The sequence below is a fragment of the Ornithorhynchus anatinus genome, chromosome 9, assembly GCF_004115215.2.
Source record: "Ornithorhynchus anatinus isolate Pmale09 chromosome 9, mOrnAna1.pri.v4, whole genome shotgun sequence".
Classification (NCBI taxonomy): domain Eukaryota; kingdom Metazoa; phylum Chordata; class Mammalia; order Monotremata; family Ornithorhynchidae; genus Ornithorhynchus; species Ornithorhynchus anatinus.
Genome location: NC_041736.1, coordinates 37740117 through 37767146, shown reverse-complemented (window position 1 = coordinate 37767146; position 27030 = coordinate 37740117). Strand labels below are relative to the sequence as shown.

General features: G+C 46.1%; 1 protein-coding gene across 1 annotated transcript; it reads left to right on the top strand.

Annotated features, from left to right (window-relative positions):
* The first annotated feature begins 710 nt into the window (after positions 1-710).
* On the top strand, positions 711-24849 carry RHAG (Rh associated glycoprotein). Its single transcript, XM_007666969.2, has 10 exons — positions 711-956; positions 14683-14866; positions 15474-15624; positions 16300-16447; positions 17215-17381; positions 19454-19591; positions 20036-20157; positions 21246-21319; positions 23025-23098; positions 23938-24849. Exons 1-10 carry the CDS (start codon positions 782-784, stop codon positions 24031-24033), a joined length of 1329 nt encoding a protein of 442 aa, XP_007665159.1. The 5' UTR covers positions 711-781; the 3' UTR covers positions 24034-24849.
* Positions 24850-27030: the final 2181 nt, after the last annotated feature.

Sequence of the window (27030 nt, the reverse complement as noted above, 5' to 3'; positions counted from 1 at the left end):
TATCACATTTGACCATTGGAGTATTTTTAAAAATTGAAATAGCGTTAATATAATCAGGCAGTTGTTACATCCATCTGTCAATGAACTGAAACCAGAGCGCTTTCTTTCGGGCAGTGCTTCTTAATTGGGGATTGCAATTGAAAGATTCCCATTCACCTAAGAAAGAGATCAATCCCTGGATTGTGAGTTCGTTATGGGCAGGGAATGGGTCTGTTAATTGTTATATCGTACCCTCCCAAGAGCTTAGTACAGTGCTCTGCACACAGTAAGCGCTCAAAAAATATGATTGACCAACTGAAGAGTAATCTACCAACTCTATTATAGTGCACTTTCCCAAGCGTTCAGTACAGTACTCTACACACACAGTAAGCAATCAATAAATACCATGGATTGATTGTCCTCTGAGGGACAGAAGCTTCCGTCCAGATCCCAAACCAGAATTACTTTGTGCGCACCCTAACCGCCATCCGCAGAAAAGTCGGAAAAAAAGGTGCCTTAAAGAACAGCTCAGAGGGGTTCTCCAAGCCATGCCTCTTGGCCAACAATTATGAGGACTGGCATCTTTCTCTGCCTTTCATAAAGACCACAGCTGTGCTCCGGTAACAGGAATCAACTTACAGTGAGATGCCCCTCCCAGAGTGGGTGGGACACAATAAACAGGCTTATTTTCTTCATTTTTTTTCACGCCATGTCATTGGGATGCACAGAATGCGGTCTATTTCCCCTTGAAGCGCAAATCCCTCGGTCTTTATCAGCTCCTGCAGCCCTTGGAGTCCTCAGTATGCCTCTACGCTTTGCCACCAACATGAGGCTCAAATTGCCCATCCTGGCCATTGGCTTGGAACTGGCCATGATTATTTTGTTTGGGATATTTGTCGAATACGATAAGGACCAAAGCAACGGCCTCCAGTCCAACCGCACCAGGGAAGGCAACCGGTTTCTTGTGCTCTACCCCTGTAAGTATTTGTTATTTGGAGACAAGGAGGCTGGTTAGGAGTCTTAGCAAGGGATTGGGGTATTTGGTCTCCTGGGCTGTTTGTAGAGTTTGAAGAAACACTAGGCTTATTAGTTATCATCTGTGCTTTACTGTCTCTTTTCTTTAGTGGTATTCGTTCATTCGTTCAGTCGTATTTACTGAGAGCTTACTGTGGGCAAAGCACTGTACTAAGTGTTTGGGAGAGTACGGTAGAACAAAAATCAGACACATTCCCTGCTTAAAACATGCTTACAGTCTAGAAGGGTACTTGTTAAAGCGCTTATTCTGTGCCAGGCACTATACTAAGCACTGGGGTAAATATAAGATCATCAGGTTGGACACAGTCCCTGTCCCGCATGGGGCTCCAACTCCTATTCCCCATTTTACAGATGAGGTAACTGAGGCAAAGAGAAATGACTTACTCAAGATCACACAACAGTCTGACTTCCAGACCCATGCTCTCTCCATTAGACAACACTGCTTTCCCTCAACCAATACTAATGTGATTAGGCACAGAGTGGAAGCCAGGACCTTTATGGTTCCAGCTCTATTAAAATCATATCTCCTCTAAGGAGCCTCCCCTTAATATCCTCTCATTCCTTTATATATATATATATGTATATTATATATAAAATTGTATATATATAAATTATATATAATCGTGTGTATATATAAATATGTATGTATTGTATGCATACATATAAATTATACATTGTATATTATTAATAATAAATATATACGAATTGTATATAAGATTATATATAATTTATATACATATATATATATATATAATTGTTACATGCTTACCATGTGCTAGGCTCTGTACTAGACCCTGGGGTGGATACAAGCTAATCGGGTTGGAAACAGTCCTCGTACTTCATGGGGCTCATAGTCTTAATCCCTATTTTATAGCTGAGGTAACTGAGGCTCAGAGAATAATAACGTTGGTATTTGTTAAGCGCTTACTACGTGCAGAGCACTGTTCTAAGCGCTGGGGTAGATACAGGGTCATCAGGTCGTCCCCCGTGAGGCTCACGGTTAATCCCCATTTTCCAGATGAGGGAACCGAGGCACAGAGAAGTGAAGTGACTCGCCCACCTTCACCCAGCTGACAAGTGGCAGAGCTGGGATTCGAAACCATGACCTCTGACTCCCAAGCCCGGGCTCTTTCCACTGAGCCACGCTGCTTCCCAGCGAAGTGAAGTGACTTGCCCAAGGTCACACACCAGAGAAGTGGCAGAGTAGGAATTAGAACCCGGCTCCTTCCGAGACCCAGGCCCTTGCTCTATCCCCTAGGCCATGCTGCTTCTCACTTTCCCAACCTGTTCACCCTCCCTTCTGCATTGTCTGTGCACTTGAGTCTGTCCCCTTTAAGCATTTGGATCCTCACTTCACCGTCACCCCCCAGACCTTATGTATCCGTCCTTACAGTCTTCTGCTTCCCTTATCTGTAATTTTTTTTTAATGCCTGCCTCCCAGATTAGACTGAAAACTCAATCCTCCAGGGAAGGGATGGTGTTTACTTATTCTATTTTAAATAAAGACCTGCTGAAGACTGAGCAAAGTGAAACTTGGGTGTAACAGGGGTTGTTCTAATTGAGTTAGATGCCAGGTAGGGACCGTTAAACATTAACTGGAAAGTCCCTGAATGGAAGACAGAATTCAGCATTTTATCATTCTCTCGCCACGATGCTTTATATCTTGTAGCCACTTGAGACTGTGGAGAAAACTTGCCGTATCTGATAGAACGTAGCGGTTTAACAGCTTACAAAATAAAATCTGGCCCTCATCTCCTTCAAAGATGTCAAGATTTGAAGTCTGGGGATTTGGGAGGAGAGGAGAGGATTGGTGAATGCAAGTTTTTCCCTCAGTTTAGAAAGCTGGTCTGGAGAAATTAATATTGTTACAATGTCTTGGGACCAACGTCGGTGTTCTTTTCTAAGTTTAAATGGAAATTTCAGTCAAAATGAATAACATTTCCTGAAAGAAAGGATCTAAACCTTGAGAGATGCAGTCCAGGAAACACGGTTACGTCATTGGCTTGTCTGATGGAATTATCTCCTATTATTTCATTCTTAGTGGATTTATGGAGCAACAATAGATGGTCTATTCACATCATTTGATTCTAATCAAGGTGACACGCTGGAGACTAAGATCAGGATTCTTTTTCTAGGACAGGGCAGGAGATTGACATAACCTCAACCTTTTTTGAGAGTTGTTTCCTCTCCCCCTTCTGCTTTTTAACTCTCAGAGAGCCGACTCAGTCCTGAGCTCACTCAGAGAGAGGGGGCAAAGGGGACTAAGACTGATTCCACGCCTCTCCAGTAATCAATCAATTAATGGTATTTATTGAGTTCCTACTGTGTGTGGAGCACTGTACTTAGTGCTTGGGAGAGTCCAATGCAACGGAGTTGGTAGGCATTCAATAGTATTTATTGAGCGCTTACTATGTGCAGAGCACTGTACTAAGCGCTTGGAATGTACAAATGGGCAACCGATTGAGACAGTCCCTGACTTCTGACAGGTTTACAGTCTAATCGGGATGATTCCCGCCCTCAAGTTCTTCATACTCTAGTAGAGGGGTGGCAAGCAGCATGGCACAGTAGATAGAGCTCGGGCCTGGGAGTCAGAACGTCATGGGTTCTAATCCTGGCTCCTCTACTTGTCTGCTATGTAGCCTTGGGCAAGTCACTTAACTTCTCTGTGCCTCGGGTACCTCATCTGTAAAATGAGGATTACGAGTGTGAGCCCCAAGTGGGACAGGGACTGTGTCCGACCCGACTCTTTGAGGGAAGCAGCGTGGCTCAGTGGAAAGAGCAGGGGTTGGGAGTCAGAGGTCATGGGTTCGAATCCCAGCTCTGCCACTTGTCAGCTGTGTGACTGTGGGCGAGTCACTTAACTTCCCTGGGCCTCAGTTACCTCATCGGTAAAATGGGGATTAAGACTGTGAGCCTCACTTGGGACAATCTGATTACCCTGTATCTACCTCAGCGCTTAGAACAGTGCTCTACACATAGTAAGCGCTTAACAAATACCAACATTATTATTTTAACCACCCCAGTGCTTAGTACCTTGCCTGGCACATAGTAACCATTTAGCAAATACCACAATAATAGTAATTGTTATAGAGGAGGACAGAGGCTTCAGAAAAGTCAGTCAATCGGCCGTCTTTATTGAGCACTTATTGTGGGCAGACAGCTGTACTAAGTGCTTAGGAGTGTATAATATAATGAAAAAATGGAGGGATGAGATACAGAAGGGATACAATGATCAAGATAAGAAAGAGGTGGAAGATAAGAAGGGGGAAAAGAGGTTTAGAGACATTATTACAAATGGCTACGCCTACTGCTATCAGTCAATCCGTCAATCGGTGGCATTTATTGAGCTCTTATGGTGTGCAGCATGCTGTACTAAGTGCTTGGGAGAGTACAGTACAACAGAGTAGCAGGACTTCTCCCCTGCCAACTATTAGAGGCTGCTACCAACCACTATTATCAGTTTAGAAGAGGCTGTTTTGAGTTCCTAGCAGAGAAAGGGACTCAGCGGTGCTTGGCACATAGTAAGTGCTTAACAAATGCCATCATTATTATTATTATTATTACTAACCGAACCTTGTGGGAGATCTCAGGGGATAAAAGCGGAGAAAAGATCCAGTGACTAATAGAGAGCGGGCAGAGAACAATAATAATAATGTCGGTATTTGGTAAGCGCTTACTATGCGCCCGAGCACTGTTCTAAGCGCTGGGGTAGATACAGGGTAATCGGGTTGTCCCACGTGAGGCTCACCGTTAATCCCCATTTTACAGATGAGGGAACTGAGGCACAGAGAAGTTAAGTGACTTGCCCACAGTGAGAGCACCATGTTGGCCAAACCGATGTCAAATAGGGAAGGAGCATGGCCTAATGGGTGACTCACGGACCTGGGAGTCAGAAGGATCTGGGTTCTAATCCCAGCTCTGCCACTTGTTTTCTATGTGACCTTGGGTGAGTCACTACAGTTCTCTGGGCCTCAGTTACCTCATCTGAAAATGGGGATTGAGACTCTGAGTCCCATGTGGGACACGGACTGTGTCCAACCTGATTAGGTTTATCTACCTTAGCATCTAGAACAGTGCCTGGTCTCACAGTAAGTGCTCAACAAATACCATTAAAAAATAATGTTTTCAGGAGAAGAGAGTGGTCAACAGTGTCTAAAGGCAGCCAAGAGGTCAAGGAGAAGCAGCACGGCAGAGTAGATAGACTACGGGCCTGGGAGTCAGAAGGTCATGGGTTCTAATCCCAGCTCCAAGACTTGTCTTCTGTGTGACCTTGGGCAAGTCACTTCACTTCTCCGTACCTCAATTACCTCATCTGTAAAATGGAGATGGAGACTGTGAACCCCAGGCGGGGCAGGGACTGTGTCCAAGCCCATTTGCTTGTATCCAACCCAGCTCTTAGAACAGTGACTGGCACAGAGTAAGCACTTAAATACCACAATGACTCTTATTATCAGGACAAAGCAGTCTTGGCTATGACTAAGAGGAGGTCAGTGGAGATCTTGGAGAGGCCAGTTTCAATGGGACAATGGGGGAGAAAATCAGATTTCTGTGGGTGAAGGAGAGAGTTGGTAGAGAAGTACTGAAAGCCCTGGTGGCCTACAACCCGTTCCAGAAGTTTGGATAGGAACAGGAATAAAAAGATGGGGATGTAGCTGGAGGGTGAAGTGGAAATCCCAGAAGCCTTTCTTTAGTATAGGAGAGACTTCAGCATGTTTGAAAACAGAGGGGAAGGATGCAGCAGACAATCTGAGGCCGAAGATGCCAGTAAGGAAGGGGAAGAGGGTGGGAGCGAACGTTTCCAAGAAATGGGAGGAAATGACAAAGAGGGTATAGAATTTGAGAGTTCGATGGAGATCTTGAAAGACAGCTGAGCAGCAATTTGTGGAACAATTAGGGACAGGACCGTTGAGAAGACAAGAAGAAAACTGGGGAGAGTTCATTCATTCAGTTGTATTTACCGAGGGCTTACTGTGTGCAGAGAACTGTACTAAGCGCTTGGGAGAGTACAATACAACAATAAATAGTCACATTCCCAGCTCATCACGGGCTTACGGTCTAGGGGGAGAGATGGACATCAATACAAATAGATAAAATGACAGATATGTACATAAGTGCTGTGGGACTGGATGGAGACAAGAACAAAGAGGGCAAGTCAGGGTGATGCGGAAGGGAGCGGGAGATGAGGAAAAGTGGGGCTTAGTTTGAGAAGGTCTCTTGGAGGAGATGTGCCTTCAGTAAGGGAGAACAATTGTCTGTCAGGTTTGAGGAGGAAGAGCGTTCCAGCCCAGAGGCAGGACGTGGGCTAGGGGTCGGCAGCCAGAGAGGCGAGACTGAGGCACAGTGAGAAGCTTAGCACTAAAGGAGTGGGCTGGGTCGTAGGAGAGAAGCGAGTTGAGGTAGGAGGCGGCAGGGTGTTGGCGTACTTTAAAGCCAATGGAGAGGAATTTTCGTTTGATGCTGAGGTGGATGGGCAACCACAGGAGTCTTTTGAGGAGACAGGTGATGTGTCCTGAACGTTTTTGTAGGAAAATGATCCAGGCAGCAGAGTGAAGTGGAGTGGGGAGAGACGGGAGGCTGGGAGGTCAGCAAGAAGGAGGTAACAGTATGGATGAAGAGGAAAGGGCGGGTTTTAGTGATGTGAAAGTGGGACCAGCAGGATTTAGGGATGGATTGAATATGAGGGTTGAATGAGAGAAGTCAAGGATAACACAAAGGTTATGGGCTTGTGAGACAAGAAGGATGGTAGTGCCGTCTACAGTGATGGGAAAGTCAGGGGGAGGAGAGGTCAGTGGGGGTTAAAGAGGAATGAAGAGAGGAATCAATCCATTAATAAGTGTTATTTACTGAGAGCTTACTGTGCGCAGATCACTGTACTAAGGGCTTGGGACGGTACGATACAAAATAATTGATAGAAATGCTGTATACAAAGCCAGGACTCTTCTTGGACAACACAGAGATGAATGTATTATTTCCTCCAGATTCTAAGCTCCTTGTGGACAGGGAATGCTTCTATCAACTCTATTATTCTGTACTCTCTCAAGAGCTTAGTAGTTTGCCCTGAACACATTAAGCGCTAACTAAATATGATTGATTAATGAATGCTGTAGGCAAGATAGAAGGAAGATTAGTAGTAGAGGCCACATATAGAGGCAATAAATTATCATAAACTCCAGGATTAAGAAGAAAGACATCTCTTCCACATATGAAAAACAAACCCTAATGAAAATTGAAATTACTGTGTTCTTTGACCATCTGTCCAGAAAAGATATTGGCTGGAAGAGTAGATTATCCCAGTTAATCTAAAATATCATAATCCTGCTCTGAGCATCATGTTATCAACCCCAGAGAGAGTTTCAGTGGTGAAAAGGAGGTTATGGATTTCTCCCAGCTTTGTGCTCGTTAAGAGAGTGTTCTCCACTCTCCACGCTGAGAAGCAGCGTGGCTCAGTGGAAAGAGCACGGGCTTTGGAGTCAGGGCTCATGAGTTCGAATCCCAGCTCTGCCACTTGTCGGCTGTGTGACTGTGGGCAAGTCACTTCACTTCTCTGCGCCTCAGTTCCCTCATCTGTAAAATGGGGATGAAGACTGTGAGCCCCACGTGGGACAACCTGATTCCCCTATGTCTACCCCAGCGCTTAGAACAGTGCTCGGCACATAGTAAGCGCTTAACAAATACCAACATTATTATTATTATTATTATTATTCTCCAGGCTAGGACCTGGGTTTTAAGCCCAGCTCCGCCACTTGCCTTCTGTGTGATTTTGGGGTAAGTCACTTCACTTCTCCCTGCCTCAGTTCCCCATCTGCAAAATGGGGATTCACAACGAGTTCTCTCTCTCACTTAGACTATGAGCTCCAGTAGTAGTAATCCAGGCTAAGTTATATATAGTAAAGTTCCCCGTCTGCTCTGTTCTTGTCTTAAAATAAAACTTTTAATACAAGATGTCTTTTTTCAAGAGAATCACAGAGTGGAGGGAGTCCTCGGAGCCATCTTTTAGATCACAAGCTCCTTGAGGTCGGAGGCTGAGTCTTTTGCTCTGAATGTAGGCTCTGAAATACTTAGCACAGTGCTATGCACACAGTAGGTGCTCAATAAATACTACTGAATGAACTGCCGCATGTCTTTCATCCTTCCCCCTCTAGTCTTTGAGCTCCTTGTGGACAGGGAATGTGTCTACCACTGTGTTGTAGTCTCCCAAGCGCTTAGTACAGTAATAATAATGTTGGTATTTGTTAAGCGCTTACTACGTGCCAAGCACTGTTCTAAGCAGTAGGGGAGATGCAGAGTCATCAGGTTGTCCCACGTGGGGCTCTCAGTCTTCATCCCCATTTGACAGATGAGGGAAGTGAGGGCCAGAGAAGTGAAGTGACTTACCCAAGGTCACACAGCTGACAAGCGGCGGAGCCGGGAGTCGAACCCACGACCTTTGACTCCCAAGCCCGGGCTCTTTCCACTGAGCCATGCTGCTTCTCTACACTGCAGACAGTAAGCCCTCAACAAATAAGATGGATTGATTCTCCGTCCCTTTAGGCAGAACTGTACCTAAGTCTTCCCTGAATGACAGGTGTCAATCCTGTTCACCAGCTGTGCTACTGAAGGACATTTTCTGTGGGCAGACACTATTCCGACCTATGGTAAAGGAGGACAGATTGCCTCCCTCAGGAAGTCTGTTCCCATCATTCACGAGAAGGTTGTCCTAGCATGGGCTGGGGGGAAAAAAGGGGGATCAGGAAGAAGATACTGACATCCATAGAGAAAGGGGAAAGATTGTCCCAGACAAGCACTTAGGGACATCCGGAAAGAAAGATCGTCCCAGACACAGGAAATGGAGGAAGAAGATGTGGTGGTGAGTGTGGAGTGTGTGTGGGAAGGGAGCATAAAAGCACCTGAACAAAGAGAGCGGGGGAAACATGCCAAGAGGGTGAAATGAGTGAGACACCCAAGCAGCCAACTCTTGGAAAAAGAAGGCACAGTTCGATGCCGGCAACAAAATGAACTGAGTGAAAAACTTGAAAGAGAAAAGCAGCATAGCAGACGAGAAGGGCTCTCTGCTGATAGTTTCTAAAGTTCAAGTAGGAAGAAAGGAAGGGATTTCTAGGTCCAGTTCCTCCCAGGCTGTGGAGTTAACAACCTGGCCACTGGGCTAATTCCCCACATTCCAACTTCTGGGAAGAACCCAACCTATCACTGCTCAAAGAAAACCACTGATGGGTTGATTTACTGACACCCAGCTAGGCATTCCCACTATGTGGCACCAAATACCTGCCAAACACACATACAAGTATTGTCCCCCCTCTAGACTGAAAGCTCACTGTGGCCAGGGAATGTGTCTGTTATTATATTGTACTCTCCCAAGCACTTAGTACAGTGCTCTGCACGTATACAGCAACTGATCGAAAAAACACTCAATAAATACGATTGAATGAATGAATGAATGAATGAGGGTCCCCATTAGGATGTAAACCTCATCTACTGGCAGGATGCTTCTGTTCTGGTTTTGTTGGTCTTGCCAGAGGCAGGCTGCCAAAATCTGGCATGCTGAGAAGCAGCGTTGCCTAATGGATAGAGGACACGGGCCTGGGAGTCAGAAGGATCTGGGATCTAATGCCAGTTCCACCATTTGTCTGCTACTTGACCTTGGATAAGCCACTTCTCTGTGCCTCAGTTCCCTCATCGGTAAAATGGGGATTAAGACTGTGAGACCCATGTGGCACATGGTCTGTGTCCAAACTGATTACTTTATATCTACCCCGGCACTTAGTACAGTGCCCGGCACACAGTAAGCACTTTACAAATACCATTTAAAAAAAATCTGGACTCGGCTCACAGTGCTCGGGAAAGTGTTCTCTGTGGTCTCTAAGTAACAGGGATAAGTTCATAACATGACCGCTTAGACTGTCCCTAAACCAATGAGAAAACTGGCAATTTTGAGCACACGTTTTTACTGGAGAGGAGAATCACTGTAGCTGAGTAATAACCTGGGTACGTAGCTGTCCGTGGAGGGGAAAAAAATTCATTCATAATTCATCAAACAAGAAGGGTTTTTCTCCTTTTATAGGGATGCTCAGAAGGGCAACAACTGGAGGGAGGATTATTATGTTCCTAGCAGCCCATTAAATAATGCCTCGCCCAATATCACGGAACCCTTATTTAATGTTTGAAAAAATCAATCGACCAATCAACCAGTAGTATTTTGTGAACACTTTCCGTGCACAGAGCGCTGTACTAAGTACTTTGGAGAGTACGATACAGGAGAGATGGTAATCAGTCAATCGATGGTACTTATTAAGAAGTTACTGTGTTCAGAACACTGTACTAAGCGCTTGGGAGAGTACAGTATAACAGAGTTGGTAGACAAGTTCCCTGCCCACAGTGAGGTTACAGACTCAAAATGAGACTATTAGAAGAATTCAGAATTAGTAGATATAGTGCAGAAGAATTAGTAGATGTATTTATTGAGTAAGCACTCAATAAATAGAATAAATCACAAATGAAACTCTGTGAAAACCCCTTTATTTCCCTCTAGTCAGGAGCTTACAGACTAGAGGGAAATAAAGGGGTTTTCACAGAGTTTCATTTGTGATTTATTCTATTTATTGAGTGCTTACTGTATGTAGAACACTGTACTAAGCATTTGGAAGAGTGCGCTACAATAAAATTGGTAGACATGACCCTTATCCTCCTATAGATCCTATCCTATAGATTTGAAGCTCTAGTAGAGAAGATTAACATTAAAATAAATTGTAGCTGCAAAGTATGAGGATATTTAAGCTCCTGGTGGGCAGGAATTGTGTAGACCTACTCTACTGAATTGTATTCTCCCAAGTGTTTAGTATAGTGCTCTGCACACAGTGAGTGCTCAATAAACGCCATTAATTGATTGACTGATTCACATAAATGTTCCAAGGATGGAAAGGGTGAGCATCACAATGATTTGGGGATATAGACGGAAGTGCATAGGCAATACAGAAAGGAGAGAAAATAGGGTGAGGCGATGAGAGGTTAATCAGGGAAGGCTTCCTGGGGGAGGTAGGCTTTTAGGAGGTCTTTGAAGATGGGGAGAACGGGTATCTCTCGGATATGAGGGGGGAGGGCTTAATACACTGCTTTGCACGTAGTGAACACTCGGTAAATAGCATTGATTGATTGAGGGAGTTCCAGGGAAGAGGGAGGGTATATGCAAGGGTGGAGAGTGAAAGAGATGAGATTGAGGTAGAGTAAACAGGATGGTGTTTGTGGAGCGCAGAGTGCAGGCTGGGTTGTAGTGAGAGAGGAGAACTCCTTCCACTATGTAAGGCTGCTTCTATGACCCTATGACCCATTTCATCCCAACCTGACCTTCCCAACCCTTCATTATTAAGAAGAAGAAAATTAGGCTTCATAGGTACATGAGAAGGGGGGGGGGGGCGGGCAGGAGAATAGAGGTAATAGGCATGCGGAAGTAATTATTGATTAACTTCTCTAATGGGCTGGTAATAACGCTTCCCTGAGCTTCAGTTGGCTCATCTGCAAAAGGGGAATTGAGTACTCTACTCTGTAAGCTCACCGTGGGCGGGGACTGCGTCTACCAACTCGGCTGTATTTTTATGTTATATTCTCCCGATCATTTAGTATTCTGCACTCGGCATGTACGGTGTTCAGGAGATACGACTGACAGATGTTTTCTCCTCCTTCTTAGACTGTGTACCCTATACGGGACTGGGATTGTTTCCGGACAGACCCTCTCGTGTCTACCCCGGTGCTCACTGCAATGCTCGGCACCTAGCAGGGGCTTAACAAATACCACCACCTTGTGACGTTTGCCCTAAATGGGAGCCCCTCTGGTAGCTGGGTGGATATCAAAAGTCAAGAGGTCACCAAATTCTCAGAGTGCTACTGGAAGTCCTGTCCCTCTCCACGGGCCCGGGAACCCGTGACTCCAGACCGAGGAGTCCTGATTATAATGGTACTATTTGCTAAGTTCTTACCATGGGCCAAACAGTGTGTACCAAGCGCTGGAATAGATAAGAGATGACCGGGTCAGATACGATTCCTGTCTCATACGGGGCTCAGAGTCTAACTAAGACGGAGAACGGGTATTGGGTCCCCATTTTACAGATGAGGAAACTGAGGCTTAGAGAAGTTAAGCGACCTGCCTAAGCTCATGCAGCAGGCAAGTGGATAGACCAGAGACTTGGGAGTCAGGAGGACCTGGGTTCTAATCCCTGTTCTGCCACTTGTCGGCCGTGTGACCTGGGGCAAGTCACTTCATTTCTCTGCGCCTCAGTTAACTCATCTGTAAAACGGGGCTTACAACTGTGAGCCCCTTGTGGGACGTGGACTGTGTCTATCCCGATCACCTTGACTCTACCCCAGCGTTTAGTACAGCGCCTGGCACGTAGTAAGTGCTAAAACACATACCATTAAAAAGAAAGGTGGTAGAGCCGGAATTAGAACCCAGACCCTCTGACTCTAAGCCTTTCCAGTAGGCCATCTCTCGACAGAGCAGCTGAAGCCAAAAAAATTGCAGGGCTTTTCCTCGTCTCTTATGGCTAGAAGAGATAAGGCAGTAGCGGACATAGGCAGAGGCACATCGAGGAGCTCAGTCATATCAAAGAACACCACCACACCGGACCAGATCTTTACCAAGAAGTACGTCGTCTTCTGGCTGCAACTCCCAAGGAAGGGCAGCACAAAACAGCAACCGAAAAGGAAAGACCGAAAATGAGGCCATGCCAAAACTCCCGTACTTCACACTACAGGAAGCAGCACGGCCTAGTGGCAAGAGCACGGGCTTGGGAGTCTGAGGACGTGGGTTCTAATCCCGGCTCCACCGCTCGTCTGCTGCGTGACCTGGGGCAGGTCGCTTCACTTCTCCGGGCCTCAGTTACTTCATCTAAGAGTGTGAGCCGCGTGTGGGACACGGCCTGTGTCCAACCTGCATACCTTATGTCTACTCCAGAGCTCAGAAGAGTGCCCGGCACATAGAAAGAGCTTAACAAATACCAAAAAATAAATAAATAAATAATAAAACTTTTCAAAAGGAAGAAGGGTGAGATTTAAGAAGGGAGGGACGGATAGAGGGAAGGTGGGGGTCATCCCCGTCACATCCCGGCAGCTCATCTCCCCTTCGCTCCCGACACTGACCTGAGCCCATCAACCGTCCGGAGGGGAAACCGAGCGCCACAGCGAGAGAGTTTTCCCGGCCACCTGCGTCCCCTACGCCAGATCCAGGCGCCGCAGGGAGGGGACTTGGTCTACTTAAGATATAAGGTATTCAGGTTGGACACAGGCCACGTCCCACATGCGGCTCACGCTCTTAATCTCCATTTTACAGATGAAGTAACTGAGGCCGATAGGAGTGAAGTGACTCGCCCAAGTTCACAGAGCAGAAAAGGGACAGGGATGGGATTAGAACCCAGGTCCTTCTGACTCCCAGGCCTGTGCTCTATCCACTAGGCCACGTCAATACAAATGCTTCTCCGTCACTTGCCTGCTGTGTGACCTCAGGCAAGTCACTTTAATTTTCTGTGCCTCAGTTCCCTCATCTGTAGAATGGGGATTAAAACTATAACCCCCATGTGGGACAGGAACTTGGTCCAAATTCATTCTTTCAATAGTATTTATTGAGCGGTTACTATGTGCAGAGCACTGTACTAAGCGCTTGGAATGGACAAATCGGTAACAGACAGAGACAGTCCCTGCCCTTCGACGGGCTTACGGTCTAATCGGACCGTTTAGCTCATATCTACCCCAGTGCTTAGTAATAGTGCCTGGCACGTGCAGTTTAACAAATATCACAGAAAAACATGTTTCAATCAGTTAGCACGTCTCAAAGATCATCCCTATTTTACCAATGGAAAAACCGAGGTGCCTCACCTCAGTATAGTACAGTAAGTGCATAACAAATACCACCCCTTGCCTGCTCCTAATAATAATAATAATGTTGGCATTTGTTAAGCGCTTACTACGTGCAGAGCACCGTTCTAAGCACCGGGGTAGATACAGGCAGGGTAATCGGGCTGCCCCACGTGAGGCTCACAGTTAATCCCATTTTACAGATGAGGGAACTGAGGCCCAGAGAAGTGAAGTGACTCGCCCACAGTCACACAGCTGACAAGTGGCAGAGCCGGGAGTCGAACCCATGACCTCGGACTCCGAAGCCCGGGCTCTTTCCACCGAGCCACGCTGCCTCGCTAATTTCTTTCTATTGCCCAGCCGACGCACTTCACTCCTCTCGTGCTAACCTTCTCACTGTGGCTCGATCTCACCGCCGACCCCTTGCCCACGTCCCGCCTCTGGCCCTCTAATCCGACAGACAACCCCTCTCCTCCGCTTCAAGCCTTACCGAAGGCACATCTCCTCCAGGAGCCCTTCCCTAATTCCCCCCTTTCCTCTTCTCCCACTCCCTTCCGCGTCCCCCTGACTTGCTCCCTTTGTTCTTCCCCAGACCCTGCCCCGCAGCACTTAACTACATATCTGTCACTAATTTATATATATTTATGTCTGTCTCCCTCTCTCTAGACTGTGAGATCATCGCAGGCGGGGAATGTGTCGGTTTATTGTAGCGTCGTACTCTGCCAAGCACTTAGTACAGCGCTCCGCACAACGTAAGGCCTCAGTAAATATAATTGAATGAGTACCGTAATAAAAGAGGTAACGTGAATGTTTCCTTCACTTCTCCTCCAGTGTTCCAAGATGTGCACGTGATGATATTCATCGGGTTTGGCTTCCTCATGACCTTCTTGAAGAAATACGGATTCAGCAGCGTGGGATTCAACCTTCTGATCGCTGCCTTGGGTCTCCAGTGGGGGACACTGATGCAGGGGCTCTGGCACAATGAGGGAAAAAAATTCCACGTTGACATCCTAACGTAAACAGACCTCTCTTCCTCCCTCTTTTATCAATCAATCGATCGATCAATCAATCATTCATCCAAGAAGCAGCACGGTGTCAGGGCTGGAGTACGGGTCCGGGACTCAGAGGGTCATGGGTTCTAAATCCAGATCCGCCACTTGTCTGCTGCGTGACCTTGGCGAGTCACTTCACTGCTCTGGGCCTCAGTCACCTCATCTGTAAAATGGGGATTGAGACTGGGAGCCCCGTGGGGGACAGGGACTGTGTCCAACCTGATTATCTTGTATCTACCCCGGCGCTTATTACAGTGCCTGGCATATAGGGAGCGCTTAACTAATGCCACAGTTATTATTATTATTGTTATTATAGGTACCTAAAGTGGTGTGGGGCTGGAGGTGGGGCCCTTATCCCATGTCCAAAGGTCCCGGATCCAAGCGCCGCAGAGACGATGCAGAAGGGAGAGGCATTCGAGGACTGATTAAAGAGGAAACCGACTGATCCTCTTGAAGCTCCACCTTTTGTAATCGTTGGGAAAGTGGGAGATGAGAGATTCTTTCATTTCGGGTCTCTCATCGGGGCTCATCATCACCAATAGCGGTTTGACTTTGATTCTCTTTTCCTAGACTGATAAACGCCGACTTCAGCACTGCCAGCGTTTTGATATCATTCGGAGCCGTTTTAGGGAAAACAAGTCCAGTGCAGATGCTGGTTATGACGATTATGGAAATCTTCGTGTTCACCAGCAATGAACACCTCGTCATAGATAAACTGGAGGTAAGGTGGACCACCCCCACACTCGGCAAGTGGATAGAGCATGGGCCTGGGAGTCATAAGGTCACGGGTTATAATCTCGGCTCCGCCACTCGTCTGCTCTATGACCTTGGGCAAGTCGCTTAACTTCTCTGGGACTCAGTTCCCGCATCTGTAAAATGGGGATTGAGACAGTGAGCCCAACTCGGGACAGGGACTGTGCCCAACCTGATTTGCTTGTATCCACCCCAGCACTTCCTACAGTGCCTGGTACATAATTAGCATTTTAAAAATACCACAGTTAGTAGTAGTATTAATAGGCAAGACTGCTAATGGGGCCACTGACTTCTACCGGATACAGTTTGTGTTTACCAAGGAAGAGAAGCAAATCTTCCTAATTAGAGCAGTCTGGAATTAAGATGGAAGTAGTACAGTGTCTGGCACATAGTAGGCATTTAACAGATACCACAATTATTATTAGTATTATTATGCAAGACTGCTAATGGCTCCAGTGGCTTCTTCATGATGCAGTTTTTGTTCATCAAGGAAGAGAAGCCAAATCTTCTAATTAGAGAAGTCTGGAATTAAGATGGGACTTAACATGAGCTTCACTCCTATCCTCCTCTAGGTCCGTGGGTAGTTTTCCCCCAAATCGATCCTCACCGTAATCGGAAGAATGTCCCTATCTCTCCTTTTCAGGCTCAAGATATCGGGGCATCAATGATCATCCACGCCTTCGGTGCCTATTTCGGTCTGGCGGTTGCAATCGTTCTGTATCGACCCAATCTGAAAAGGAAGCATGAAAACGAAGAGTCTGTGTATCACTCTGACTTGTTCGCCATGATCGGTGAGTAGAAACGGGCTCTTCCAAACCAGCGGGGACAGTGGAGATGACCCCCAAAGCAAAGAGAAGCGGTGTGGCCCGGTGGCTAAAGCACTGGCCTGGGAGTCACAGAGACCTGGATTCTGATCCCGGCTCTGCCACGAGTCCGCTGGGTGACCTCGGGCAGGTCACTTCACTTCTCTGAGCCTCTGTTACTTCATCTGTAAAATGGGGATTAAGACGGCGAGACGCACGTGGGACAGGGACCGTGTCCAACCTGATTAACTTGTATCCACCTTAGTGATTAGTACAGTGCCCGGCCCAGCGAAAGCGCTTAACAAATGCCATTAAAAAAAAAAAGATCGCCGACGGAATCTGTGACCGCTATCCGAGAGTTGAGGATATAAAAAAAGGCAGGCTCCTTTGGGAGTCAGAGGTGACAGAGGACAGAGCGGAGAAGCAGCGTGGCCTAGTGGAAAGAGGACAACAGACCTGGAAATCAGAGGACTGAGGTTCTAATCCCGGCTCTGCCCTGTGCCTGCCGTGTGACCTTGAGCAAGTCACTTAACTTCTCCGTGCCTCAGTTCCCTCACTGCAAAATGGGGATTCAATATCTACTTAGATTGCGAGCTGCACGTGGGACCTAATGAACTTGTATCTGCCCCTGCCTTAGTACAGCGCTGGGTACAAAGTGAGTGCCTAACAAATACCCCGGTGATTATTATTAACCAGGAAGGGTAGATTTTCACGCATTTACAATTAGTGTTTACTTCTGGTTGTTTTATCCACAGGTACCATTTTCCTGTGGATGTTCTGGCCCAGTTTTAACTCCGCCGTCGCTGAGCAAGGAGAAAGCCAGTACAGAGCAATCGTGAACACTTACTTCTCTCTAGCGGCGTGTGTGCTTGTTGCCTATGCCTTATCAAGCCTTGTGGATCGACGGGGCAAGCTCGATATGGTGAGCGTCAAGATCTCATTCATTCATTCGGTCGTATTTATTGAGCCCTTACTGTGTGCAAAGCACTGTACTAAGCACTTGGAAGAGTACAATAAAACAGTAAACAGATACATTCCCTTCTTACAGTGAGCTTACAGTCTGGACGGGGAGACAGACATTAATAGCCTCATGTCACCACAAATCACAGCCACGATGTAGCCGCAGTGAACTCCTTGTGGGCAGGGAATAGGACTACTGACTCTGCATTATTATTATTGTTATCATCATTATTATATTTGTTAAGCATTTGCTATGTGCCAGGCACTGAACTAAGCACTGGGGTAGATACAAGGTAATCAGGTTGGACACAGTCCCTGTCCCACATGGCGCTCACAGTCTTAATCCCCATTTTAATAGTAATAATAATAACAATAATGTGGGTATTTGTTAAGCGCTTCCTATGTGCCGAGCACTGTTCTAAGCGCTGGGGTAGACACAAGGGAATCGGGTCGTCCCACGTGGGGCTCACAGTCTTAATCCCCATTTTACAGATGAGGTAACTGAGGCACAGAAAAGTTCAGTGACTGGCCCACAGTCACACAGCTGACGAGTGGCAGAGCTGGGATTCCAACTCATGGCCTCTGACTCCAAAGCCCGCGCTCTTTCCACTGAGCCATGCTGCTTGCAGACAAGTGGCGGAGCCAGGATTAGAACTCCCCTTCTGACTCCCAGGCCTGTGCTCTATCCACTAGGCCACGCTGCTCCTCAAGCGCTTAGTACAGTGCTCTGCACACAGTAAGTACTCAATAAATTCCACTGATTGATTGAACACTGCAGCCGAAACTCAAACCCATTTAGATTCTCACCCAAAATGGGGACTGAACTAAACAGAAAGTTTCACCCAGGTCACGGAGAGACAATCCCAGATCTTCGGAAGAACTCTCTTTCATGAGCCATTGACCCCCCGGAGGGGAAGAGCGCCTACGGTGTGCCGGGCACTCTACTAAGCACTCAGGAAAGTACAGCAGAAATGGTAGACACACCCTGATCCCTGCCATTTAGGAGTTTACAATCTAAATGTAATAAAGATGAGAAGCAGCATGGTCTAGTGGAAAGAGGACGGGCCTGGGCGTCAGAAGGCCTGGGTTCTCATTCAGTTCTGCCATTGCTTTCTGGGTGACCTTGGGCAAGTCTCTCAATTTATTTTTGCCTCAATATCTCATATGTCAAATGGGGATTAAATCCTCCTCCCTCCTATTTAGACTGTGAGCCCCATATGGGACAGGGACTGTGTCCAACCTGATAAACTTGTATAACCCCCAGGGCTTAGAACAGTGTGAGCACAACCCAGATACCATAAAAATACAACACAGATATCACAGAGATTAAATTTTATCCAAACATTTTTAGCGATACAGCGTGGCTCAGTAGAAAGAGTCAGAGATCACGAGTCCGAATCCCAGCTCTGCCACTTGTCACCTGTGTGACTGTAGGCAAGTCACTTCACTTCTCTGTGCCTCAGTTACCTCATCTGGAAAATGGGGATGAAGACTGTGAGCCTCACGTGGGACAACCTGATGACCCTGTATCTACCCCAGTGCTTTGAACAGTGCTCTGTACATAGGAAGCGCTTAACAAATACCAACATTATCATTATTAACATTATTATTACATGTTTTCTATGTGCCAGGCATTGAACTAAGGCCTGAGGTAGATACAAGCTAATCAGTTCGGACTCATCCACGTCGCACGTGGGGCTCAGAGTTTTAATCCCCATTCTGCAGTTGTGAGACACAGAGAAGTTAAGTGACTTGACCAGGGTCCCACAGCAGATGAGCAGCCGATCAGGATTAGAACCCAGGTCCTCCGACTCCCAGGCCCAATAGGCTTTACTGCCGCTTATTATATTCCAACAGGCCGGTGAATCCCCTTGGATGGACTACCCTGTCACTCTGTTCATCTTCCCTCTAGACTGTAAATTTGTCGTGGGACTATATCGACCAATTCTGTTACGGTATACTCTCCCGAGCGCTCCGCGCACAGTAAGTACCCGATAAATACAATCGACTGATCGATGTTCTCTGCTCTCCCAGGTTCACATTCAAAATGCCACCCTGGCAGGAGGTGTAGCTGTGGGCACTTGTGCTGACATGAATATTCACCCTTTCGGAGCCATGTTAATTGGCAGTATTGCTGGCATCGTCTCTGTTCTGGGATTCAAGTTCCTGACGGTAAGTATGAAAGCCCTAAAACTGTTCAGCTTTTAATCCTCTGACCAGTTCCCCAGTGATTTCTATTACCCCCAGTGGATTTTCCCCACAGATTAGGAACCGAACCCAAGCTATGGCTAAATTAGCGCACAGACTTATAAATAGTTTCTGGCCGGATCAGGGCACGGGGGCCAACTTTTCATTTTGTATGTGGTGGCAATGGGAGAAGTGGGGATTGTGGGGTGGATCAGCTTCAACGTGCTAACGGGCGCGAGAGCCAACATTTTGGATCTGTTCAGCCCCGACTGGGAACTCTCGGACCTTGTCAGAGACTCGGGACAAGCGAGGCTGGAAATACGGCTTAAAAAACTGTTGGGGAAGTTTCCCCCACCATCCCCATGAGTTTGGTACTGAAGGGTTGGACAGAAAATGTAAAGAAGGTTTGTTGCCTTGTTTTCATTTTAGCCAATTTTTGCATCTAAACTGAGAATCCAAGATACCTGTGGTGTTCATAATTTACATGGCTTACCAGGAATCATAGGGGGCATTGCCAGCATTGTGGCAGTAGCCCTGGAAGCTACGGACAGGTGAGTCAAGAAAGGGCTTTTTGAAAGTTCTGCTTGGAGTTTGGAAAATCCGGTGATGGAAAGGCATTGTGGCTAGCCAGGAGTGGGAGCCGTTGTCTATTATACATTTCCATAGCCATTCTTCTTCTTCAAAAATGGCCTGATACTGTGCTAACACTGCTGCAGGTAAGCAAAGGTATTTCAGGGAAACATGAAGCCTTCATACCTATCCCTGGTGCGGTATGCCCAAGTGCCATGCTTGAACATCTGGACTCTAGCTGGTCCATACAATTTTGCCATGCTTTCCCTCCAGTTTGAAGGAGACGGCTTTTGCAATGCATCCTCCGACCCCTCCTTGCCTGTCAGTTAATTGTCCGGAGTCTAAGGATGGGGTCAAGGCCACCGCTCAATTTCCCAGAAGCCTCCGGTGTTCGGAACGGCTCCTCTCACTGGGCGATTCCTTCATTCAATCACAGGGGCCCGAATTTGAGTTCGTCTCAAGGGCGCCTCAGTGAAACGACACTTCCCCGTGAGCTATTTTTCTCCCCGTTTCCTCCTTATTAGACTGGGAGCCCCCCTGTGGGGCTACCCCGACGCTTAGTACAGTGCTTGGCCCGTAGTAAGCGCTTAACACGTACCACGTGATTATCGTTAGGGGCAACACTTCGTTTGGTGCCTGTGGGTGGCACTAAAGCAAATCCACCTTTGATCATCACTGAAAAAATTCCAGATCTGTATTTCGTCTCCTTGCTTCCAACACAGTAGAGGACTTGCTCCTCAGTATTCCTGCTAGAGCTGACCCAGGTGTGTCTGTTTATTGTTACAGTGTACTCACCCGAACGCTTAGCACAGTGCACGTTAAGTATTCAGTAAACATGATTCAATGAACAAATGAATGAAGGGAAATGTAACAAACATGGGTGTGTCGGGGTGTCAACGGGGTTAGTCTTTATCCGCACCTTTCGAACAGGGCTCTCGAACAAACTTCCAGAAGGCAGGTAGGTACGAGAAAACAGGGATGGAGGAGATGGGAGTTGGGAGGCAGTGGAGAAGGAGGGGCCACGCACTGAGGCACAGGGCCACATATTCCGTTGTCTTTGGCTCCCTAGAACTACCGTAGCCACGCAGGCGTCGGCCTTGGGAACCTCCCTGGGGACAGCCATCTTGGGAGGCCTGATCACAGGTCAGTAAATCCAAGGAGCTAACCACCTCTGCCGGATCTAACAGAAACGTCCAGTCGCAGGTTCCCTCCAGAACGTTTTCAACTGAAAGTTCTTCTTCCGTGAATTTCTCCCAAACCCCCTGAATCAGTGTCTGTGAGTTAAAAGTGTCTGTGTCCGTGAGAGAAGCAGCACGGCGTAGAGGACGGAGCGGGGGCCTGGGAGTCAGAAGAAGGTCACGGGTTCTAATTCCAGCTCCGACACTTGTCTGCTGGGTGACCTTGGGCAAGTCACTTCACCTCTCTGGGCCTCAGTTACCTCATCTGTAAAATGAGGACTGAGACAGTGAGCCCCACGTGGGACAGAGACGGTGTCCAACCCGATTTGCTTGTATCCACCCCAGCGCTTAGTACAGTGCCCGGAACGGAGTAAGTGCGTAACAAATACCATTAGAAGGGAATGGAACGGATGTCAGTTACCAAAGTGCCTTTACAATACGGGACTTGGCTCCTCTGATACCTAATATAACCTATTCCCTGAGCCTCACTTTTGTCTCTCACCTTCTACCTCTGTTCGCGCCTACCTGAAACTTCTTCAAACTTCAGATCCAACAGAAAAGCACTCTTCCCATCTTCAAAGCCCAACTAAAATCATATCTCCCAAGGAAGCCTTCCCTGACTAATCCCTTATATCGCCACACTATTTTCTCTCCCAACTGCATCACCTAAGCACTTTAGTGCAGACCCCCTAAGTACTTAGGTACTGACCCTTCTTGCCCCACACACTTAGGTATCTATTTCTATATTTGGTTACCTCCCCTGCCTGTGATTTGTTCTAATGACTGCCTCCCCAACTAGATTCTACTTACTCTATATTCTACTTTCCCTAAATCTTATTATAGTGCCCTGCACACAGTAAGCCCTCACTAAATACCAATGATTGATTGATTGATCAACCCCCATCTCTTTGCTGCCTTCTAATTTAGAGGTAAATGATATGAAAATATTCTTAAGATTTTTTAAAAAGAAAACAATGTCGCGCTGGCTCTTTATTCTCATCTAGACCGTAAGCTCCTTGTGGGCAAGGGAAGGTGTCTACCGACCTGTATTTTACTTTCCCAAGTGCTTAATACAGAGCTCTGCACACAGAAAGCACTCAATGAATACCATTTTTCGATGGATTGATTTCCCACTGTCTAAAGGTTCATCAGCTTTCACTCCATGGCTAGGGACGATAGCTCCTGAATTTGCGGTCCTCCAAAAGAGGAAGTAAAGGTTAACTAAGCAATAACCTGGGTAGGCTTTGCTCTGCAGACAGATAATAATAATAACAACAATAATAATGATAACAATGATGATGGCATTTGTTAAGCGCTTACTATGTGCCAGGCATTGTACTGAGTGCTGGAGTGGATACGAACAAATCAGGTTGGACCCAATCCCTGTCCCACATAGGGCTCACAGTCTTAATCCCCATTTTACAGATGAGGGAACTGAGGCACAGAGGAAGTGAAATGACTTACCCTGGGTCCCACAGTGGACAAGTGGCCGAGCTGGGATTAGAAACCATGTCCTTCTGACACCCAGGCTGGTGCTCAATGCTGTGGGACATTAGTGGATGATGGTGGTGGTGGTTGTAATTATGTGAATTATGATGACTCTGTGAATTATGATTACTCTGTGAAAATAGGTTTCCTTTTTCAGCTTCATGTTAACTTGCTTTCTCCAGGACTCATTCTCAAACTACCGATTTGGGGTCAGCCACCTGACCAAAATTGCTACGATGATGCCGTTTACTGGGAGGTCTGTATACCATTCTTAACAACCGTGTACGATGGTTCAGCCGGGCCAATTTTATCCTTGTCAAGAACTGGGACAATCTCATAGCCCGTCAGCCTCCGCCCTCACCCGCCAACCCCCATGAAGAGCCAACATGGTTACCCTTAACGTACAGAGGAAGAAACCGAAGTCTAGGAACTTTCCATCCGAGATTCAGACATACAACACTCCATCATTTTTGATCTTTTTTTAAAATGATGGAACTAGTGAGGGCTAAAACAAAATGAGGAGGGTGGGGTGGTGGGGGAAACAGATAACAATAAGGCAAAGATTGGCAGGGAGCCACTGAAACATCACAGTTTGGACTGAACAATAGGGTGTTGGACCCTTAAACAATTACAAAGGTTCTGTGCTTGAGTTGCTTCACCGATTCAACCTGCTTTTAAGCTCACTGAACATGCTCCATAGAGGCTTTCCCAGTGTCCCTCTCCCCCATCAGCCAATAATGGTGCAATGATGGTGGGGGAAGAAGGTTAAAAAAAACATTCATCTCTACAGTTTCCCTGTCATTCCCCCAGTGCTGTGGATAAGTTAGAGAGAAGAGCCAGAGAGAGGGCAGAGAGGGGGAAAGAAGAATGAAAGAATGAAGCTCCTCCACGAAAAACAAGAAGATTTTGGATGTGGGGAGGAAAGGCCCCAGCTCCAAGTTTTAATTGTATGTGCATGATGATCAGGGACCCAAAACTGCCCCCCCCCCCAGCATTTATTTCATGCAATACCAGCTGCATAACTACACTTGGATCTCAGAACTAACCTTTGAGAAGCAGACCCAGGACCAATCCTCTGTCTGGTCTTCTTTGCAGGTCCCGGAGGTGGAAGAATGTCACCATCATCCCCTCGACCACGGTGATCACACCCTCGAACATGATGCTCCCACTCAGTTCCAGGGTGAAACCTAAAAACAAATCCTGGTCGTCAGTCTCTGGGCCAGTGAAATCACTCCAGATTTAAGCTGCCAAGAACAAAACATCTTCCAAAACTAATTGCCAACAGGAGCACCCGTGGACAGACCCTGAGCCTCAGAAACCCAGTGGAAGAATTTCACTCAGCCCTGCAGACTTCCGGCGAATTTTCATTTCTGCTTCTAACTGAAGCGAGGCAACCTGGACTGTGGATTCTTCACATGTCTGCCCAGGCCTTCATGAATTTTGGTGTATACTGTTGTATAAATCCTGCTGGTGGCTGCCGTAGACCAACACCAGACAACACCATCAGTAAGAAGGATTGTTTTAGAATTTAAACTTCACGAGGACAGGTCTTATTTCCAAGTATATTCCCCCTTAGGTCCTGACATGTGATGGAGGCTCAGTGAATTAAGTAATTAGCTAAACCAAACATCCATATATGTACATAGGCGACTGATTTTGCAAAAAAAAATATTTTGGTCTGTGAAGAAAAGATTTTGTATTCTCTGCTAGTGCTATAGTTTCTCGTGCCAAATTTCCTTTGTAATGATTGTTTATTATTTTGCTTTGATAAACGAAATCCCTTTAGGGCAACCTAAGAATTTTTTTTATCGCATGTTCACATTTTGAAGTATTGTGATTTGATTTAGGTCCATTTTTATAGATTTTCAGATAATCAATGAAACAAAATAAAACTTTCATTTTTTAGATTTCTTTTAAAATGTAAAAAAAATTACTTGTTTAAAACAATGAAGCCTGTGAGTAAATTCCACTGACTTCATCTGGGAATAAAAAATGAAAAACAAAGAGGATGAGGCTGGTGTCTTTGATTTAAGGAGAACGCATTCCGAAGCGAACCTTGGAAAGAACTGTTTAGATAATATTATCATTCATATTTTATTCCTAAAGAGTTCAAAGTGCTTTACAGGCATTATCTCATGAGTTCCTGCACTTATTTCCAACATTCATTCATTCAATCATATTTACAGAGCACTTACTGTGTGCAGATACCTGTACTAAGCGTTTGGCAGAGTACAATATAACAAAAAACGGTCACATTCCCTGCCCTCACTGAGCTTCATTACCATTTCCGGTATTAATTGATTATTTACTATGCTTGGAATGCTATACCAAGTGGCATGATTTGCTTAAGATCCCACAGCTAGTCAAATGCAAAGCTGGCACTAGAACCCAAATCTTTCTAACAATCCCCATGTGCAGAGCACTGTACTAAGCACTTGGGAGAGCACAATATAATAGGCACAATATAATATTATATATAATTTAATATATAATATATACATATATATATACAATATAATAGACAAATAATTTGCCATTGTTTTTACGAGATGTTCTTCCCCTTGACTCTATTTATTGCCATTGTTCTTGTCTGTCTTCCCCGATTAGACCGTAAGCCCGTCAAACGGCAGGGACTGTCTCTATCTGTTGCTGACTTGTTCATTCCAAGCGCTTAGTACAGTGCTCTGCACATAGGAAGCGCTCAATAAATACTATTGAATGAATGGACACATTCCCTGCCCACAATGACCTTACAGTCTAGAGAAGGAGACAGACATTAATAGAAATAAATTACAGATATGTACATAAGTGCTGTGGGCCTGGAAGAGGGATGAATCAAGACAGCAAGTCAGGTGACACAGAAGGGAGTGGGAAAAGAGCACGCTGTTAGATTAAATCAAAACCCCCCCAAAACCCCACTAGCTCCTAAACACCCTCTCTGTCTTGAATTCCAAAATATAGCCTGCGTCTGCTCCGTCTCAATCAATCGAACAAGGTATTTATTTACCGCTTACTGCGTGCAGAGCACTGAACTGACCGGTTGAGAGAGTTCAATACAGCAGAGTTGATAGACACGTTTCCTCCCTGCGACAAGCTTATAGTCTGGAGACAAGCTTACATTCTCCTAAGCAATCTTTTTTTTTTTGCTTCTTTAAAAATTTTCTTATCAAACCAGTGAATGTAGAAGTATTTATTAAGCCCTTACCCTTGGCAGAGCACTGCATTAAGTTCTGGGGAAAAAAAAATTGAGTGGTGAGAGTTAAACATGGCGTTCTCAACCTAAAAATCAGGTGGAAAAGGGTTTTCTGACATAGAGTTAGAAAATATATGCAAATATAAATATATATAATATAACAGTTTAATATAAAAGAAAAAAATTATCAAATGCAAAGTCTAACTAGTACAGTGGAAAAGGGGAAGAGTAGGGGCCTTGAGGTGTCATCATAAGTGCTTAGTACAGTGCTCTGCCCACAGTAAGCGATCAATAAATACGATTGAATGAACTGGATATCAAGAGTGTAGTCACATCCCAAACTTACAGCCAGGCTAAGGCAGGAAACACCCCTCACTCTCACCAGTTAACTTGTTTGTATCTGAGTTACTTCCAGATTAGGTTGACTCTACCCTGAGAAGCAGCACGGCTCAGTGGACCGAGCCCGGGTTTGGGAGTCAGAGGTCATGAGTTCGAATCCCAGCTCTGCCACTTGTCAGCTGTGTGACTGTGGGCGAGTCACTTCACTTCTCTGCGCCTCAGTTACCTCATCTGTCAAATGGGGATTAACTGTGAGCCTCACATGGGACAACCTGATGACCTTGTATCTACCCCAGCGCTTAGAACGGTGCTGCGCACATAGTAAGCGCTTAACAAATACCAACATTATTACCTTGGCTCACAGCACTTTGTCTAAAAGATACTTCCAACTTTTTCTCCATCCTCTTCCTCCCAAATCCAGCTTCTACCATTTCAGTGATCGCCCCAGTGTCTTTCCTCAGGCTGACTCTCTCTCTCCTGCACATAACATGACACCTTTTCCTCCTCCTCTCCTGAATAAGCTCCGTACATATGACCTTGGTCCAGCCCTGGTTCATCTCTCACCTGGGCTTTAGAGATTCATCCTCATGAGATTCTTTGTTGCTGGCACTGCTCCCTTTGTTTCTGACCCTGCTGCCAGAGTGGTCTTCTCGGCC